Source organism: Siniperca chuatsi, linkage group LG5 (assembly GCF_020085105.1).
Source record: "Siniperca chuatsi isolate FFG_IHB_CAS linkage group LG5, ASM2008510v1, whole genome shotgun sequence".
Taxonomy (NCBI): Eukaryota; Metazoa; Chordata; class Actinopteri; order Centrarchiformes; family Sinipercidae; genus Siniperca; species Siniperca chuatsi.
Genome location: NC_058046.1, coordinates 26,072,822 through 26,092,632, shown reverse-complemented (window position 1 = coordinate 26,092,632; position 19,811 = coordinate 26,072,822). Strand labels below are relative to the sequence as shown.

At 39.0% G+C, this 19,811-nt stretch overlaps 2 protein-coding genes across 3 annotated transcripts; both read right to left on the bottom strand.

Annotated features, from left to right (window-relative positions):
• Positions 1-1,972: 1,972 nt before the first annotated feature.
• On the bottom strand, positions 1,973-14,085 carry kiss1rb (KISS1 receptor b). 2 transcript variants are annotated; one of them, XM_044197381.1, is made up of 11 exons: positions 13,977-14,085; positions 13,814-13,883; positions 11,687-12,179; positions 9,521-10,678; positions 9,326-9,420; positions 8,762-8,978; positions 7,882-8,006; positions 6,585-6,720; positions 5,483-5,721; positions 5,226-5,375; positions 1,973-3,738 (listed from the first exon to the last, which is right to left on the bottom strand). In XM_044197381.1, the coding sequence occupies exons 4-11, from the start codon at positions 9,597-9,599 to the stop codon at positions 3,502-3,504; spliced, it is 1,278 nt and encodes a 425-aa protein (XP_044053316.1). In that variant the 5' UTR covers positions 9,600-10,678; positions 11,687-12,179; positions 13,814-13,883; positions 13,977-14,085; the 3' UTR covers positions 1,973-3,501. The 2 variants fall into 2 exon arrangements, with proteins under 2 accessions (XP_044053316.1, XP_044053317.1); XM_044197382.1 differs by having other exon boundaries at positions 7,882-7,952.
• Positions 14,086-14,231: 146 nt separating this feature from the next.
• Positions 14,232-19,116, bottom strand: isca1 (iron-sulfur cluster assembly 1). The gene is made up of 4 exons (XM_044195489.1): positions 18,967-19,116; positions 16,498-16,551; positions 15,596-15,701; positions 14,232-15,286 (listed from the first exon to the last, which is right to left on the bottom strand). The coding sequence occupies exons 1-4, from the start codon at positions 19,045-19,047 to the stop codon at positions 15,138-15,140; spliced, it is 390 nt and encodes a 129-aa protein (XP_044051424.1). The 5' UTR covers positions 19,048-19,116; the 3' UTR covers positions 14,232-15,137.
• Positions 19,117-19,811: the final 695 nt, after the last annotated feature.

Sequence of the window (19,811 nt, the reverse complement as noted above, 5' to 3'; positions counted from 1 at the left end):
GGGATGATTGCAGCAAGCAAAAACTAAAAACTGTAAAAAGACTGTAAGGACACCCACATGATTTGTCTAACTGACTGCTGAAGCCCCATATTAACTTCAGATAAACTTTGAAATATTGTGGATATTGTCCCCCATAACTTCCACTTAGCACATTATGAAGGGATCTCTTACCAACCAGTAGCCTATTCCCGTGCTGGAGTAACACTCCTTGGCTCCATGTTTGCTGTATGTCAGTTACTTAGTGATAATTTCATTAATCACAACTTTAGGAATATGCACCATGTGAACACAAGTCTCAAAACTACATTTTAACACAGGGCCCCTCTGCAAGACAGGGAACCCGTATTTGATATTGTAGGCTACTGTGGTGTAAATTCTCTAGATACAGTTCAATGCAGTGGGACTTTTGGGGTCTATGGGGGTCTGGGACCCCGAGGCAGCTGCTCGCTTTAACCATAATTCAGGCTTGTATTGAGTTGTCGCATTTTGCATCGTGTTTATTCTTCATGTGCTCTCTGTGGAAATACAAATATTTTAGGCATCACATGAAGGCAGCACAAGGACCCAAATTCTCAGCTGGACTTTCCATTGACTAGTGTCACATGTCTGTTTGGTAAACGGCTATCATTGGTTAATGTCGGCTTCACATCACAGAGATATGTGCATGCGCCAGACACGCACAGACAACTTCAGTGCAACACAGCTTTTCATTTATCAATATCACAGTTAACAATGTAGTATCATGAAAGACTGTTAAATAATAAATAAACTGCAACCCTTCTGTCACTGTAGGCCAATTAAAATAACCTTACAGACAAAAAAATCAACGTAAGTGAATTGATGAAACTCTGCAGCAGATGCACCAGCCAAGGAAAACTATAGGCTATTGTGTACATGAGTCTGCTTGTTTATGGTCTCCCTCTTACAAGTAATTTAGGTAATATACGGTAGCAATAACCTTTGGCTGTTCTTTCACAATATCACATGTATTCAGTCACCAATAAATCCATCATCTCATCTCATGTAGCCTATTTGAGGAAAATCACGATGTGCCTATCTGTGCCTGTGCATCTAACAAACACTGAGAGGACATGAAATCCAGACAAACTGTGACAAGCCTGCAGCCAACACTAAAGTTAACAAAACAACAAAAAGTGAAAACATACACATTCTTAATATCATTTATTTTCTGATTTATTTTTATGACAATGTTTAATTCTACGTGCAAGTAGCCGGGCTGACATCTAAAATAAAACATGTAACTATTAAGTACATACAAGTGCCACCTGCAATGAGAGTTTTGTTAATCGCAGTGTAGGCCACATTTGAAACAGAGACTGTAACATAGGTTACATAAGAGGCCACCATAAACACATGCTACACAGGTCATAACAGCTGGATTCAACTATTAGGGTGCCCCCCCAAGTCTTAAAACAATAGTCAGGTGTCTATAGGTACAGTGAAACATTTTTTTGTTGCTATAATCATTCCAATGTTCATACTTGCTCAAAACTGACATGCAGTACTTGTTTTTTAGCTTTTATATTTTCTCTTACTATGTTTTTTTGTTATGCACTAAAATACCAAAACAAATTCCTTGTATGTGAATACCTACCTGGCAATAAACCCGATTCTGATAGTACGGATTACCTGCATAAGTGTGTAGACTCGCAGACAAAGAATCATGATTTAGGCTTTAGAAGCAAATGGGCTGCATCCCACCGTTGAGCATGTTTTTCCCAACATGCACAGGAGGACAGACCAGCACAGCATGAGCCTAAATACACTGGTGGAGGAATTATTTCGATCCTTTACTTCAGTTAAAGTATTAATACCACACTGTAAAAATACTCCATCACAAGTAAAAGTCCTGCATTGAAAATGTTTCTTAAGTAAAAGTATGTAAGTATAATCAGGAAAATGTACTTAAAGTATCAAAATTAAAAGTATGCAATGCAGAAAAATGGCCCCTGTGACTGTTATACTATTATATATTCATATATATCATTAGATTATTATTACTAATGCATTAATGTGTAAGTAGCATTTTACTGTTAAAGTTGGTTGAGATGGAGCTAATTTTTTACTTTTTATTTAAGTCTGCAACTAATGATTATTTTCATTATGGATTGATCTGCTGATGATTTTTTTGATAAATCAATAAATTGTTTGGTTTGTAAAACTACAGAAAATAGAAATATTAATAATAGAAAAGGCCCGTCATCACAATTAGCCAGAGCCCTAAGTGACACCTTCACACCACTTGATTAATATTATTATTTAAAAAAAATCATCAAATGTGAGATGCTGGAACCATGAAATGTTTGGCATTTTTACATGAAAATGGACTTAATAAATAATTAAAAATTTCTGTCAATTGACTCATCAATTAATCTATTCATTTCAGTTCTAATTGTATATACTGCTGGGTAGTTCAATCCAGAACTAATCATCATATTTCGTAAACTCTTCATACGTTTTGTATGTAAAATCTTAATTTGTAAAATAACTAGTAACTATAGTTGTCAAATAAATGTAGCGGAGTAAAAAGTGCAATATTTCCCTCTGAATTGTAGTGAAGTAGAAGTATAAAGTGGCACAAAAAGATAATAAAAAGAAAAGTACAAGTACCTCAAATTTGAGTAAATGTACATTGGTTACATTTCACCACTGCCTAAATAACTGAATTAGGAACATTTGCAAGAAACATTAAAAGATGTGTGTGTGTGTGTGTGTGTGTGTGCATGCACCTTTCAACACCTTTCCAAGCTGGCTGTTCACAAAGGATGCTGAATTTGTTGAATTCTGTTACTAGCTATCTGTAACCATGCAGTTCAAAGATAAAGCTCACTAACGGTCCCAGAATAAACCATACAGTGCAGAACAACCTGCTGATACTCAAACCAAATAAGTGTTTAACTTATTCTTCCCATATTCTTACTGTAACACTTTTACATAATTATATTCAACAAGGCTGCTGTCCACAAAGGATGCAGTCACTAACAGTGCAATTGTTGTCCTATACAATTTTCCTCTCCTCCTTGAGAAATTGTGAAGAAGATAAAACCAGGAGCTCAAACATTTTGACATCCAGTAAACTGATTGCATCAGTGCAGTTAAGCTAGAAAAATGTGACAAAGATAATTGTATTTCAGCAGCTTGGGAACGTCACGAGAGGCACCTGACAGCTCACATGGCAGCCATTGCTCCTCTGTGTGTGTGTGTGTGTGTGTGTGTGTGTGTGTGTTTAAACCTGTCAGTTACTGGTGTTCTTAGTACTTTCTATTTTGAGCCCAGATTGTGCCAGGATGGTCTTTATGTGTGTGTGTGTGTGTGTGTGTGTGTGTGTGTGTGTGTGTGTGTGTGTGTGTGTGTGTGTGTGTGTGTGTGTGTGTGTTTAAACCATGCACACATACACCAGGGTGAGCAGACTGCTCTCATCTCCAGAACAAACTCTAAATAAACAATGAGTGCACAGTGTCCGAATGCCCAGCATGGCCTTTAGGACTCAGATGAAAGAAAGCGCATCTCTGCTTCTGCTTTGGGTGCCTGGCGAACCATCTCTCCCCCTTCCTCTGCGTCCATGTTTCCCACCCTGACTCTCCCCCTCGTGCGCCACAAAAATATGGCAGGAAAGGCATGCTTGAAGGCCTTTCTGAAGTTGTTGCCCATGAAGGCGTAAACCAGCGGGTTGACGGAGGAGTTGGAGTAAGACATGCAGTGACCCCAAATCTTCAGCTGTGGATGCAAAATGAAGACAGACTTAAATGAAAGGCATCGATCCGTGTCACAGTTTTAGAAGCAAGAGCATCAATTTCTGTCAGCAACAGTCCTGTCAGTCACTGTCACTCCCTGGAAGAGCTAAACTGAGACTGTAGATCCACACCTCATCTCAAAGAATATTTAAAAAGTCTCCCGGGGTATGTCAATTTGTTCAAATGTTTTCGTTTATGAGAAATCATGTTTTGTCCATCATATTGGCATGGCAGACGGCTCAAAATACTACAACACCCACAAGCCTCGGCCGCTGTTGCCATGTTGAAGAAGCCAGTCTGAAGTGTCTATATTAAAAAAATTAAAAAGCTATTGACAAAAAACAGGCCATAATACAGTAGCTCATGGAGCCCTATTGCATAAAGAAAAGGAGATTGTGCATGCAGTGGGAGGAGATCCAGATGAAAATGAATTTAGTTTTGAATGTTTATTCTTAAAAGTTAGCGGGCACTTTTGAGACGGCCCCTAACTTCATCTCCCTCTGTGTCCATCCTCTGTCAAGTTGTGCACAGTGTCAGGCTTCAATATTGGATCATGAGGTAAAAATAATCTGTGGAACATCAGTCAATCTTTATTCCTCAAAGCACAATTAATCTTATGGAAGCCTATAGGGGACTATATTAAAATGATAATGTAGACTTTTCATTTTTATTTTGACACCAAAAGAGCTGGTGACATGTAAAAGTAAATGCAATAGAATGGGGGCGTTGTTTCGCTTATTGCATTTGAATATTGTCCACTGTACAGCAGGTTAAGTCTTTGAAAATGAAATGTCATTGTGGTTTTCATTTTCAAATTGTTATAAAATTGCATTTTCATTTTAATTGTGACTTAAATATTGCTTGCACAAAAGGAAAATTAGGCTACATTGTCTATATTGCATCATTTTTAAATTTTATTTAACATTTGAATATATATCAAATATTCATTTTCAAGTTTACATTATCATTTTAATATAGTCCCCTATAGGCTTCCATATCCAGTGGTGAAAAGTGATGAAAAGTTATTGAGGAGTATCGCTGAATGTCTGAATATTGAATTCAAACCTCAGTACTCCTTTGTGTTCTCAGCCTCTAGCCTATTTACATTCTGGCACATCTGCAACATGAAAAGTCAAGCTGCACTGACTACTAGCAGTTCCTGTTCGCAGTGTAACGTAGAAACAAGACAACAATCACCTGGATTACTCTTACGTCTAAATCTGATGATTATGAGGCAGGATCTGAAGTTAATAAGAGTTGTGACTCTGACAAGAAGCAGTGTTGTTTGTGGTAAATTGTGTCAATCAGGTGACAGGTCCGGGAAGTGTGGCGGCAGGAGTCAAATATTACTTACTACAGATTATTTGTGCATATCCAAATCATGCATTCGCATTCAGTTACACCCTTACTGCCTCCCTACCTGCAGGACAGTGAGGCTCATTAAATCAAACATCATGGACAGTAAGTCACCTTGTATAGAACGTAACTGCGGAGGCCAAAAGCTTGCAGGAGGATGCAGACTTGGATGGGGCCCCAGCAGATGAGGAATAGGGCCACCATCACCACCACCATCCGGGAGACTCGCGCCCGCACTGCTGCTCGCTCTGCCTGAGCCTGAAGCTGGAGTTAGGGAGGCTTTGTGATGTCTTTGTAATTATCAGAAACATATTCTGTCTGTGGATTTAATAAGTGAAAATAAGTTTTGCAAGTCCATATCTTTCTCTTACTTGGTAGCTACTTTCAATGGGATTCACGCTGGGTTGCCCCATGCGCTTGAGCATGAAGGTGTAACAGGCGGTGATGGTGAGCAGGGGCAGCAGGTAGACGGCCAGGAAGCTGTAGATGATGAAGGCTCTCTGGAGGCGAGCCGAGGGGAAGACCTCACTGCAGTACGTCTGTGGACCAAACCAGTATCCTGCCTCCAGACGCTGGTACACAGCTATAGGGATTGACAGAAGCAAGGAGCCTGGAGAGGACAGAGGACACGACTGTGTGACTCAGAGCATGATGTTCATAATAAGTTTCACTTATTGCCACTAGATAGATGGCTCCAAACCAAAAAACAGACCGTGTGGACAGCAACCGCTATCTAGAGTTACTATGTCAGTATCAATATCTATTTTCACTTCTTCTAATGTGTGATTTGGTGGTGATTTTAAAAAGTATTGTTCCATTAAGAAGCTTAAACAGGAGTAAGTATGAAGGCATGTTTCTGTCATTGGCAGGTATCTCTATCACACTGAGCTACGGTGGTTGCTGCTTGCATGCCTGAGCTACATCCATGATCTGTCTTGTTGCCAAAATTTGAATCATGCGACTCCAGACAACTGACAAGATGGTGACAAGGATTAAACCCAAATTCAAAGCTTCAAAACGTCCTTTCAGAAATGTACAGTTTCTTACAGTTTCTACATAACAGTAAGGCCGGAAAAGCCGAAAAAGCCACACAAAAAAAAAAAAGCAAAAGGAGAAATCTGGGCTATAACTAATCCAAAATGTTTTTTGTTTTTTTTAAATAAAATAACATGTAGATGATGTTCTGTTGGATTATTTCTTAAAAGAAATAATAATCCCAGTAAATTGCAGAAAGAATGGCTAATTTGATCTGATTTGGTTAATTGTTTTATGGTTTTTAATCACATCAGCAAAATCTGCAAAAAGAAGCTGCTTCAGGTTTTCTGACTTCATGCTTCTTTAATGCATTAAATAATTAACATGAAAGGGAGGGTTATTGAAAGGTCAACAGAAGCAATACGTTGTTACCACTGTCTCACTGCCAATGTGTGTATAAGGTTGTGAATGTGTGTGCGCGGTGTATTTGTGTGATACCTATCCAAATAGACACAGAAATGGCCAGAGCCATGCGTGGGGTTCGGTGTCGCAGTGACTGCAGAGGATAGACGGTCACGTAGCAGCGGTCCACACTCATAGCTGACAGAGTGATACATGTTGCCTGAGCAGTCACCTGGAACACATGCACACAAGGTAGGTTTGTTTCTGTTTGACACTTTGTACTTTTTTCCTCTGGTACATTTTCAAGTCAGTTTTATGTTTTGTGATTTGCAGAAACTGATGCAGAAACATTTTGTGTATAATGGTGGCAAATATTTCAATGAAGAACACAGTTGCTTGCATACTGTGTATTGTTGAATAAGTGTTTTTTAAGAGTTTCATGGATAATTTATTTAATAAACATTTCAACTGCATGTGCTACAGGAATTACACACATAAAACATTGTTATTATATTATACGCAACCACGTTACATCATTCACTCAACATTTATTATTAGATTGTAGACAGGTTATTACACAAGGACCAATTGGGTTGGTACTCTCAGACTGGACCAATCAGTGTAGAGTTGGATACTCCCATACTCCCTGTCTGATACTCCCATGTGGTCTGATTCAACTGGTTGTTTCAATTTTTGTGTAAGAACTAAATTTAATAAATCATATTTACTTCTGAAGTTTAGTGTCGGTTTTTTACATTATTTGGGTAGCTGTTCATCTAATAGCACATAGTATAATGTTGAAATGCTACAATGTCTCATGGGACTTTTTTTTAATTATTATTATTGCAATACTATAGCGTGGTATTTTGGTCACTATGCCATGATATTACTAGTACCATCACTGGTGAACTCAGGGGTGGGGCAGGGTGGCAATCACTCCCTCTCTGGTGCCCCGATGTTCAGAAAAACGCAGCAAAAGTGCCCTCTTCGATGCCTCTATGATAGATAAAACATGATAAACTGCCCTCTACGGTGGCCCAGTGTGCATGTAAACGGATGAAGTGTTCTCTAGGGTGCCCTTCCAGTGGAGAAAATGTGATGAAGTTCCCTTTAGGTTGCCCTTAAAATGGAGAAAACGTGAGGCAGTGCCATATAGGCTGCCCTACATGCTAGAACATGCACCACATGTAGCCGGTGCCCTTTTGATTATTTTCGCCCCTGCCCCTCAGACAGCCAGAGCCCGCCGCTGAGTACCATGATACCGTAACCATTACTGGCTTAGTAGTGACTGTGATGGCGTGGTTACAGTGCCATTTTTAATGGTATTACCAGTGTGATTTTTTCCAGCAATTCCAGGCCTGTTTGTTTATGTGTTTATATGTGTGTATCTCACTTGCTGAAGGTAGTTCACCAGTCGGCACATAAACTCTCCAAAGATCCAGCTGGGCAGTGGGTACAGTGTGGCTGTGAAGGGCACGCAGCAGACCAGAAACAAGATATCAGTCGTAGCCAGGTTTACTGGAAGAGAACAAGAACAGTGATTCCTAAACACAGAAATGTAATTCAAGAAATGTCGAGGTGAAATGCATTCAAAGGGGCAAAAAGACCATAAATAACTGTATCAATACCAATAACATTGGTAGGTGCTGAGGTTTCTGACCTCACCAACTAACCTGTGTTCTCACTCATCCACTGCAATTGTAAGACAATGTAAACTGATGACAGCAGCTACAGCCACAAACACACATATTAAAGCCTGCACACACTGCACTGCCTAGCGCACACGCGACGATATGTTGCTTTCTCTGGAGAGAAAGTGACAGCCATCAGTGAGTTTGTACTCACCTGTCGGAGTGTCATTCTGTGAGTCTGGAGCACTACAAAGTCCTCCTCAATCTGACAGGTGATGCTAACCCTAACCATAACTCCCATAATGACGTCATCCTTAATCCAGAATTGTAAACAATTAAAAATAAAATAAAAATTGGCTTTGCAAATGCATTTTGGTGAGTAACACTGAATGTAAACATAACTTTTGTTTGTTTACAAGAAAACTCCAAAGGGCACCTTTAAATTGATTTATTACATCTCTCTGCAGAAAGAGTCCCCTCATCTATGTTTTCTCTTTTTACTTTGGAAAAATCTAATTTCGTTTAGGAATTTCCTTTTTTCACTTTCTACATTATCAAGCTGTGCAATTTCAGAAACACATTTCTTTCATTGAACACACTGAAAGGATACCAAAAAAAGAGTTGGTCTTATTCAAATGTTACCTATGTAAAAGTTGGTGACGGTCTTCATCTGCTGGTGCTTGGTGACCACATGGATGACCAGCGAGTTCCCGACCAGGCCGACCAGCATGATGAAGCCGAAGAAAGTGGGGACCAGCCAGGCGTCGACCAACACCGGTGGCCCTTGGCCCTCCAGAGCTGCGGACTTGTTGCACACAGACCCACAGTCTGGCCCGTGATTGGCTGCTGTTTCCACCATCTTCACAAATAAAAGTCAGAAATATTTCTGTGGCACATATTTGAATTTGGTAGTATCTCAGCTAATGTTACTGCAGTGTCTGTCTTTGATCCTGAAAATGTCTGTTTCACACATTGCAAATGAAACATGAAAAATGACAAGCATTAAGAATCAAAGAATTAAAAAATGTTTTAACTTGCAACAAAAAACTTGTTTACACTTTATTTGGATAGTCCGTCTACAGAAAGTTAATAGAGTATTTGTAACATTTTAACGGCTTATTAAAACATTGTGACATCAGACATAGTTAAATTGAACATCTAAGCATATTAAATTACGTTTCTTCCTTTATAATAAGCTTTTCTTACCTGTGTTGTGCCTGTTTGTGTTCCTCTCTGCTCTGTAAAGTAAGGTTTAGTCCCGTGTCGGTCAGTGATGGGCTGCTGTTCTGTTCTCTGCAGGTCTGAGATGAAAGCACTGTTATAGACCACCATAACTGGGGGCATGAGTCATTTTACTTTGTAAACGTTTATGTGAGGGCAAGAGAGAGACTGCATCATCACCTGTAATTACCCAGGACTGAGTGCCCTCTAAAATGACTGACTGCAGCTGGATTCGAATAAAGTTATTTGATTTCTTCATCACGTTAACATACAGAAGTTGTAGTCAGTGTGAGCTGCTGAAACTGCAGCTGAACCTGAGTACAGCTGAGCCAAGTCTGGAAGAGTAGAATCTGAAATTTAACCAAACGGATATTTTCTTCAGCTTGGACGTGACCTGCAAACCAAAATGAAAATGAATAAATCATGCAGGCAGCTGGGGGTCGTTGTGACAGTACAGCTTGATCTCCCGCCACTTCCAGCACAACAAACACTTTTTAAAGCTGCCATTACATCCGTCATGGCCTTGGCTGCAAAGTAGCAAGTGGCAAACCTTGCCAATTGTGCAGCGTGACACAAGTGTAGATAAAGTGTTTAAGTGCAAAGGTGATGTTTGTTGACTTTGCAGTTGCTGTTTGACACATTATCCTGGCCATCAAACATATAAAGATCTATTGATGTTTTTTTTGCTTGAGATGAAGTAAATGAAAACTGGTATTTTAGAGGAGTTATGCTCCTGTGTGCAACAAACAAATATGATTTGAGCTTGAAAGTGCTGAGAGCTACAATGTCCTCACAAATCAGCATCTTTAAGATGTGTTCAGGGCTCCTGAATACTTTCATCACAGTTCCTCCTATTTTTCCTCTTGGTAAAAAAGAAAAACAACAAAAACAGGATTTTGAAGCGTCATTGGATGTTTCATATTTGTAGATTCCAAATGTTTGTCTTTTCTAAATGCATTATGGTGAAAGAGAAGGAACATTTCCTTTCTGTACATAGTGTTTGCTGAAGGTTGAACATACGACTCCTTAAATAAATATAAGTTATCTTGTGTCTAACGAGTCTAAGCACTGCAACAATGATCAGTCTGTCACAAACAAATGCTGTGTAAAAAAAAAAAACAGGCAAACTATCTTTACTGGCTTCAGTTGGATTTTATCTTTTCTGTGTCTTTGACTTTCCGCAACTGGGTGGTAAAGAAGTGGATTATGATTAGTTGTGGCGAGTAGTTTCCCGAGCTGTCTGAGAGTTCCTCGGGACTCCGGATTTCTTAGAGGCACCTAAAAACAGCTTCCTCTGGAGATCCGTCAAGTCCTCAAAGAACCATTTATTGGTTGGACCTGGATCAGGATCAAGCATTACAACAATTAGTGAAGGTTCCACTATTGATCTACTGATTGGTTTGTCTATGTACCAAAACGATGAGATTTTGACTTGTTCTATACTCCACAGTGAGTAAGAACACAAGGCATTAACAATGTTTTCCTGTGATCACAAAACGTTTTTTGTGCTTAAATTAACAAGCTTTGTTTGCCATGATCATGACATTATTATTTATGTGATGTCATAATATTATTGAGGTGACATCAACATTTCACATCTCATTCATCTATACGTGTTTATTATGACCTCAAGATAAATCGTCATTTAATTGAGAAGAAGCAATAAAGTTAAGATCTTAACAAAACAAGCTAATTTTCAGATTCAATTAGTTTTCTCATTATCAAGAAAATATTCGATTTTACCCGGCTTACTACATAAGGTCACTTATGAAACAGCTCTCCTGCAGCGAGTGTGTTATTAAAGGGCACTTCAGCAGGACCGACATTAACTGTCAGATAGGGCTGAAAGCCATATAAGCCATGATTTATTTAGTTTATAAATAGTTACAAATAGTTTTAGTAATGTTAAACTATTAATGCTTTATCTGTAGCAAACCATTAAAAAGGTGGAGAATAAGAGGTTATTTATTTATTACCCTTGACATTACATCTTTATGAGGACATACACCTGCTAAAGGGATTTTTCACAACAATGACTTATTCCTGATAAAAGCATTAATAAATTAGTTAGACATTAATAAAGTTACAACTTGAACCTTGTGAAGCCCTATAACCCCTTTAAAGGCGCCTATTCCTTAGGAAAAGTGGTACAATATCTTGATCTCAAAATAATTACTTTGTTACCGCATTTATCTAATTTTCATCAAAAGATGTCACAAACTAAATACAGTATCTTGAGAAAACTAACTGTAAAATAGTTATGGCCTCACTAGTCTAGTTGTGCGAAAGGAGAGCTATAAGGGAACTATGTGTATTTGTGAATGTAGCGACTAATTGTTTATTGACCAGTTTGGGGGAACTGTTTAGGTAGCGTCCACCGTGGTTCACAGGACTGCTGTTTGGTCCAAGCCTGCACACCCAGGATGTGTGGATGTATCTCGTGCTTTTTAAGCCATTCTGCAATAGAGGAGACAGAGTCAGAGGGCAGCGTCTTAGACTGGTCTACCGGGTGTGCAACGATGGGGGGATTTGAGGATGTTAAGCTGGGCTGCGGTTGTCCCGCCCCAGATGAGGCCACTGCAGCGATGGGGGCAGGAACAGGTACTGAGGCGGGTAAGCTTTCACTCAGCTGATCCCGCCTTTTAAACTGACACTTGGACAACTGGTTGATGTTTTCAGGGAGGACGGCTCTGGATCTAAAGGTCCCATGGGTGTTAGAAGTGCCTGTCCCTGTGTGCTTAAAGATGGAGAGGGTGGTGCTGATGTTTCGGGGGTCAATACGTGGGGTGTCACAAGGTGGTGAGTTCCTCTCAGCCAAAGCCTTTAATAACTCTGAAATCTGAGAAGTAGCAGAGACAGGTAGGAGAGGGGGGGGGGTTCACAGAAAACTGACAGGAATGAAATATCTTCAGTGACTTTGTAACAACAACCAATACTAGATGTACTGATGCATTCAGTTATTATGGACCCACTCTCTGGAACAAACTGCCTGATGATTCTTTTAATATGTATTCATGTCTTATTTCATTTTGTTCATATTTGTTGTGTGTGAGGTACATTGAGCTTGCATTGTATGAAATGTGCTATATAAATAATTTGACTTTACTACTGTAGCCTACATGGTATGAATCCAGTTTAAGTGGGTGGTTGTGGTTGTTTTTTAGCCAACATTTGGCCATATTTTCTTTGTAGGCTAAACATACTGCACTTCATAGCCCAAATAGTCAGAATAAAATCAAAAGGAAGTACAGGAAGAAAATGACACTACACTAATGAGTACACTATCTCACTGGAGCTATTGGTAGAAATGGAATATAATATTTATAAGTATGTCTTAATTAGTGTATAATCACCTGAAAATAAGAATCGTTTTCATTACCTTAGAATGAACCATTTATATCTACATAGGGAGCAGGTCCCCTTCCACAGAGGTCGCCATGTTGTACCGCCATGCTTATACAGTAGCCCAGAACGGACAAAGCAAACGCTGGCTCTAGATTGGGCCTTTCGTGTTTTTTGTGAGTTTCGCGGCCACCGTAGTTTCTCCTACACACTTGGAAGGGGAGGGTGAGCCGAGCGGTGTTCAAATGGTTGCAGCACACGGCTCCTTTAAAACTAATGTTCACAACGGCAATACATTTAAAGCTGCGCTAATCAATATTTCTATTTTAGTGATGGATTAAATTAATGAAAAAGGGGTTGCTCGTAGTAACGAACCGACAGGGAATTATCACCTGACTCTGCAGTTCCCCTCAGCTCATCAAAGCTTTTTTAGCATCTTTCAGCTAATTTTTTTGGTTTTCCAGCCGCAACGTTGCTGTTATGGTTCATTCTCACAGTTTCACCAGTGTCATTTCCAGATGCTGCAAGCAGCTGTTTTCAACGAAAAAGTTTTGATAACCGCTTATACACTACCTGCCCGGCAAATGGCAGACAAAGTTAGCTAACATAGTGGAGCTTTTAGCTGTTTAAGAGTCAGATATTTTCCTCGGGAGTTGGTGGAGACCAATAATAGAGCTAAATGGAAAGTGATAATTGGACTACCATGCATCAGGTGGAGAATGTTGCTCAGTCTCTTAACTCCAAATGAATGCTAACAGTCATCAGTTGCTGCTGTAAATAGGTAAGTGTTTGCTAACACACTTGCCTTAACAACTTTGTTGGGCGATATGTCAAAGTTGTATTTACAGCTTGTCCTGCTGCCCCAGTGGCCCCAAAAATCAACTAAAGCAGTTTGAAAGTGTATTTTCATTATAATTCACCATAATAGTCATAGTTTATATGATTTCTAAATACAAAGTGAAAAACTAAAACTGTAATGTCTATGCATCCCTCCTTTGTCCCTTGTCATCCCTTACAGAACCACAGCATTGAAAAACAACAAGCTCTTTTAGAGTGAAAATGTGACAGGCCTTTTGTGCTGAAAAGGCTATTAGTAAATCTAACAATGAATACTCTATAATTTTTCACTACCTTAAGTCCATAAGACTCTCTGCTGTCAGAAACTCCATCCTTGTTTTGATTGTCCATGACCCCAAAGGACCTTAAAAAAAAGCCAAGTAACCACTTGTTACTTCAGTAATGTTAAAACCCTTAAATACAGATTATTAAAATAAATCTTTCAATATGGCTGTACCTCCTTCTCCTTCTGCCTGAAAGACGTGATGACAGCTCACTGCGGAAACTTTAGACTTAAGATGTAACCGTGACACAGAATTCATCTGTTTCTGACAAGTGAGTGATCACCATGACAACCGAGATGAAGATTCTACTCACAACTGTGCCATCTCCATGACAACTGGTGTAAGTTCATCATTTCAGTTATGATGCAACAATCTTCCTGGTTTGACCTACAGTCAAACTGCTGACACATAAAACAGTGGCCACACAATTTCATATTACTGGATTTAGCTATTTATTATTTCATATGTACACAGACATATTGCACAGGTTACAAATCTTAAGAGCACACAGTCTATACAAAGTCCTGCCTTTGTTCAAGCAAAGTAATCCAACAAACCTCATGTACTCTTATGTGAGGGATACATGTTTGGTGTGGGTTTTTTGTGCGTTTGTGTGGTTCAAGGGAGATTTACATTCTTTATATTTACACACAGAGATAAATATACACTTTACAAACTAATAAAGCAGTTTCAAGACACTCAAATTCCTCTTTTGCATACTGCTGGTACATGACACTGGATTATAATACACTGTCTTTCAGTGTGTTTATCAAACAGCTGATGTTGACCTTAACGTCTATGGATTTTGGTGGATAGCTTCAAACTTGAAAACAGAATACTCTTAATAGTATCACGCTTCATCCTCTTAGCTTTACCAACTTAAACCTGGTCAACTTTCTACTTCAGTGAGCATGTTCATGGTCATGTTGTACATTGACATACATGACGTAATTTCTGAAAATAATGTGCATATATGTAAGACAGCAGCCAGTCACTGAATTAAAAACACCTTGCTTATGAGGTCCTTCTAAAGGTTTTTTTTATGCAGAGCCCAGAATTTAAAAAAAGAGGTACCTGAATCTAAAATCAATATGTTGAGATAGTTTTGACTACACTGATTGTATTAAAACCATCCTCTAAGCATGAACATGCATACTTGAGTTTCACGAGTGTGCGTATATGAGTGGTCAGCAGGAAGAGCAGTGGTAGGAACGCAGGCACGTCCACATCTTAGAGATTTCCTCATGTCCGACTTCCTTGTCAACATTCAGTCTTTACGGGTGGGACAGGGTTTGGAGCAGGGAGGGTGCGGGAGGATGGAGGCTCCATGATGCTCATATGTTGAAGCTTTCTCCACAGCCACATGTGCCCTTTATGTTGGGATTGTTGAAGACAAATTCACTGGACAGCTTTGACTCCACAAAGTCCATCTCAGTTCCCAGAAGGGTCAGCTGAGCCTTCTTCTCTATGAACACCCTCACACCTGCAAGGGAGTCACAGTAGAGCCGTCACTACTCCCAAGTTCTAACCTTGGCGTCAATACACGGCCAGAATGTTGTGGCTTTGATTATATGTTGCAAACAGTTGCAAACAACCCTTAAAACACTACAAAAACATATTTTTATTAAAGCCAGCACGTGTTGAATTTGAAAATGTCCAGCACCCCCTAGTGGTAATATCAAGAAATGTTACTGTGGTAGACAGCAATGCATGCTGTGAATCATTCTCAAAAAAATAAAAATGCATATATATTTGATCTTTGTTCCACCTGTCTTCATAACCAGTAGCTTACCATCCTGCAGCACTTCCTCATCAGATTTGTCTTTCTCCTTGGTGTAGTCCAGTGTGTAAGTCAATCCATTACAGCCACGTGTTCTCACTCCGACCTTCAAACCGATCTAGAAAGAGCCAGACGGACATTACCACTCAGTGTGACTTACCTTTTACCACTCGCTACTTGATAGTTTCATCAATCTTGCCATTATAATATATATATAAATAAATACATCTACCCTTACAGGTACAACCAAAAATCTGTCAAGTGCGACTAAACATTTTCATTGGTCGCACTGGTGCACCTGAAATTTAGCAGGTCTGATTAAAAAACAATGTGTAAAAATATTTTTTAACAAACACCAACTGGGTGTGCAGTGGTGATGCGCGAGTCGGCTCTGACATGACCCGCAGCGTTTCAGCGCCAGGCAGCAGCAAACCGACACAGTGAGGAGTCAGAAATGATAATAAAATTTAACACTACTCATTATATAGCCAAAGAAGAGCTACCTTTAAATAATTTTAAGGCCATTAAGAAAACATTTATCTGCACCTTTATTCCTGTTTACAATCATTTACATAATGTGTTGAGAAATGAAAAAAAAGGTAACGCTTAAAATGTATTATTGGGTGCACCTAAATTATGTGCTGGTGCACCTAAATGAAAAAGACGGGCGCACCAGTGCCACCAATGTAAAAAGTTAGTCTGGATCCCTGCCTTACATTTTGGGTAAAGATAAAATGTCCTAGAACATTGATAAAAGTTAACATTTTAACCGCCCAAAGCAGAGGAGAACTACCCAAATGATTGAAAACTCAAGACTCAAAACAACACAGCACCCTGCTGCCATTACAAAAGAAAAGCACTGCCTGCTTGTTGATATGATGTTTCAGTGAATGTTCACCGTATCAATTACTCACATATTCCGGCTTGTTCTGCAACAATAACCTGATCTTGCTCACAGCTGATGGAGTCTAAAGAAACGACAACAGAAGATAAAAGGTCACGACACACAGCTACAATCTACATTGCATTCGGATGGAAGCAGTGTATTTTCACAAAACTGTGACTGTTCTGAACATACTGAGCAAAGAATGACAACAGAGAATATGACTATGGTGCTGGTTTAAGTTTCTATGGCTGGTATTAATTGTCCCCACTGTGAAAACACTTCAACTTGTCTGAAATTAGCAAGTATCTATGGTATAATGAAATAACCTGCACCCATGTAGCTCCTGCTGTAATTGAGTGGATGTAGGTGCAGCAAAGAGGGATCCCAGTGTTTGGGCTCTCACGTGGAGGCATTTGGGAGACTAAAGTGAACTACATTAGCCACATGGTGCTAATCCCCCAACTGTGTCACAGCCTGGAGTTGTTTCGTAACTATACTGTCAATCAAATGTAATCAAGAAGTCCAAAACTTAATTTGTAGGTCCTTGTAGAGTGTATAGTTAATAGCAATACAAGTATTTTGCACTGGATTTAAAATTATTTCTTTTTTCTTTTTCTTAATTTATAAGGGGTTGAATGGCTACACACACAAATTCTGCAACTTATTATTAATTAGGCTATTATTCTAAGATGCTAAGTTATATCATGTTTAATGCATCATTTGATAACATTTATGTTTATCATAATCCTTAGTCCTTGACAAGTAAAGAAATATAATCAGCAGTTGCCTCAGTGTTGAGGGAAGTCGTTTACTTCAGCACACAACCTTTATCAGCTCAGACCACCATACGCACACATTATCTTTCAACTGCACTGTTAGCTGAGTTCATTAGGCGGATATTCAACATCAGAACATTTTTCTACCGCCCTTAACAGTGACTCTACACTGACAGCTTGCTACATTGAGAGTCTATTATATTTATATTAATATCACATCATATCACACTGATTATTTTCTGGTATGTTTGCCTCTATTAGACAGCTAAAGAGTAAAGAGTGACAGTGAATTTGGAGAGAGGTTGAAGAGGGTGACATGCAACAAATGTCTCATTATAATCAAAGAAGAGATGTCACAGATAGAGATGGGTGACAAATTAAAGGAGAAACCAACATTAAGTTTTTTTAGTAAGGTGTTGGGCTACCTCAAGCCTCCATAATCGCCCACTGATGTTCAGCTGGGTTGAGATCTGGTAACTGTGAAGGCCATAGCATATGATTCACATCATTTCCATACTCACCCAACCATTCAGTAAGCCCTCCACTGTTTCTCCATTCATTTATTCAAATTGTTCCTTTCATTTGTCACCTGTCTGTATATGGTATACATCCAAGACCTCTGCCTCACTGGGATGCCACCCTTCAACTTTTTTTTTTTTTTTAATCAGGATTTATGATATTGATGTCAAAACAGTACACAATGTATGTTAAATGCTGAAAACGATTTTTTATTTACTTTAAATTAGAGCTTCTTTCATGCACACAGATTCCGGTCTGGTATTTGATTCTCTCATAGATAATGAACTGTTGTTAAAAGTGTATTTAAGTTAGAATTTTTAAATACTCGTTACATTATATTACTAACTCAATTACAATACCAGCTAGTTTCATACTTAAAAATAAAGGGGCAATCTACCAATTTCAAACATACAAGTCAGTTTACTAGTCACAAGGGCTGAAACTCTCCTTGTGAAAACAGATGTATAATGTCTAATGTCCGGACATCGGAGGTTTTAAGGTGTGGTTTTTACGGAACAAACAAAAAGATGTTTACGTTATTGGTTGCATTATGGGAAATGAGGGATCAAATATTTTTGGAGCTTGCTAGGGACTAAAAGGCCAACATTTCGGCCTCTACTGCATCGATTTCAACCACTTTCTAAAACTGTCTCTTGTGAGCCCCTCAACTATACGGATGTGCAAAACAAAATCATTAGAGTAACGTCATACCGTAGCGTTACGTAACGTTACTGTTTTCAAAATTGTACTCACTTAACGTTTAAACGTTACGGCGTGACACTATTTTCTGCATTGTGTTTAATTGCTAATGTGCAGTTTACGGAATTAATTAACAGAACAGTCGATAACACGTTAGTAAGCAACAGCTTACCTTAACGTTAGCAACCTTGCCTGAGAGTAATATACGTTAACATCTAGACAATTACGATTTTACGACCGAACTTCATACTTGTATAACCCCCCTAATGTGAAAATCTGTTAGTATAAGCTCATGAACACGGTGAAAATTGTTATGTCAAGGGAAAGCTCCGTAAAAATAGAAACAGTGTTGTACTGCGTGTAACGTTAGCTAGCTTAGCTAACTTTGGATCATGTAACGCTAACTCTACATAACGGCCACTGTTAACGTGTTAACGCCACACATTCTGAATTAACATATACTGAACGGACAGAAACGTGTTTTACATGGGTTTATATCTTACCAGTGTCAGTGCAGCTCTTGTAGGCAATATTTTTCTTTTGCTGACCGCTCGGACGGTCGCTCGCACCATGGACGCCGACATGTTGTTACAGTTAAAATCACAACATTGAACTGCGCAAGCGTGTAACAAAAATTGCTACCCGCCCTAAATAAGCAGCCCGGTCAATGATAGGCTAATATCATGACGGACGGTCGCGACAGCCAGTGGACTCACGGATAAAAGTCTACATAGCTGCCCATCAGCTTCTGTTATGTAACTAATAATATTACATAAGTACTGTACAGTGTTAAACTTTTCAGTAAGTAATTTGTGCTCCTGTGAGATTTGGGAATGTTCTTGGGAGGATTGTTTTCGTTCCATTCTTCTTGTCTAATTTATTACTTTGAAAAAAATTATTGGACAAAAATGAACTCAAGGTACACTTACTAGTTTTCCAGTACTTTCAACCACATTAACATCAATCAGCTTTGTTGGCCAAACCACGGTTTCCAAGGCCAATAATTAACTTTCAGCTCTACTGGGCTCTATTTTGTGTGGCACACAGTCTTATTGCAAAGATCTTAACAAAAACACAACATCTAGCGAGCAGGGTGGACTGATTTAATATTCCTGAATTTTACTAACAGAATTATAAATAATAAAATGTGTAATTACACACAGCAAGTCCAGTTTCTTGTAAAATACTATATTAATAGTACCGTTGTTGTGTTTAGCAACTACTATATTGGCTAAAATGTATTAAGCATAGAGAAATTGGGAAAACATAGTTAACTATCCATCCATAATTTCAGCTGCCACTTCTATTATAGGACTCACACATCACTAATGCCACTTAAGTTGCCAAC

What these genes read in the sequence shown, in the direction of transcription:
- isca1 (XM_044195489.1), bottom strand. Translation starts at nt 19,047, where the DNA reads ATGTCGGCGTCCATGGTGCGAGCGACCGTCCGAGCGGTCAGCAAAAGA. An exon ending in CAAGAGCTGCACTGACACTG is followed by an intron (nt 16,552 to 18,966) that starts GTAAGATATAAA and finishes TCGTTTCTTTAG; the next exon opens with ACTCCATCAGCTGTGAGCAA. An exon ending in TGAGGAAGTGCTGCAGGATG is followed by an intron (nt 15,287 to 15,595) that starts GTAAGCTACTGG and finishes ACTCCCTTGCAG; the next exon opens with GTGTGAGGGTGTTCATAGAG.
- kiss1rb (XM_044197381.1), bottom strand. Translation starts at nt 9,599, where the DNA reads ATGAAGAAATCAAATAACTTTATTCGAATCCAGCTGCAGTCAGTCATT. An exon ending in TCAGTCCTGGGTAATTACAG is followed by an intron (nt 9,421 to 9,520) that starts GTGATGATGCAG and finishes CTTTCATCTCAG; the next exon opens with ACCTGCAGAGAACAGAACAG. An exon ending in CCATTGAAAGTAGCTACCAA is followed by an intron (nt 5,376 to 5,482) that starts GTAAGAGAAAGA and finishes CCCTAACTCCAG; the next exon opens with CTTCAGGCTCAGGCAGAGCG.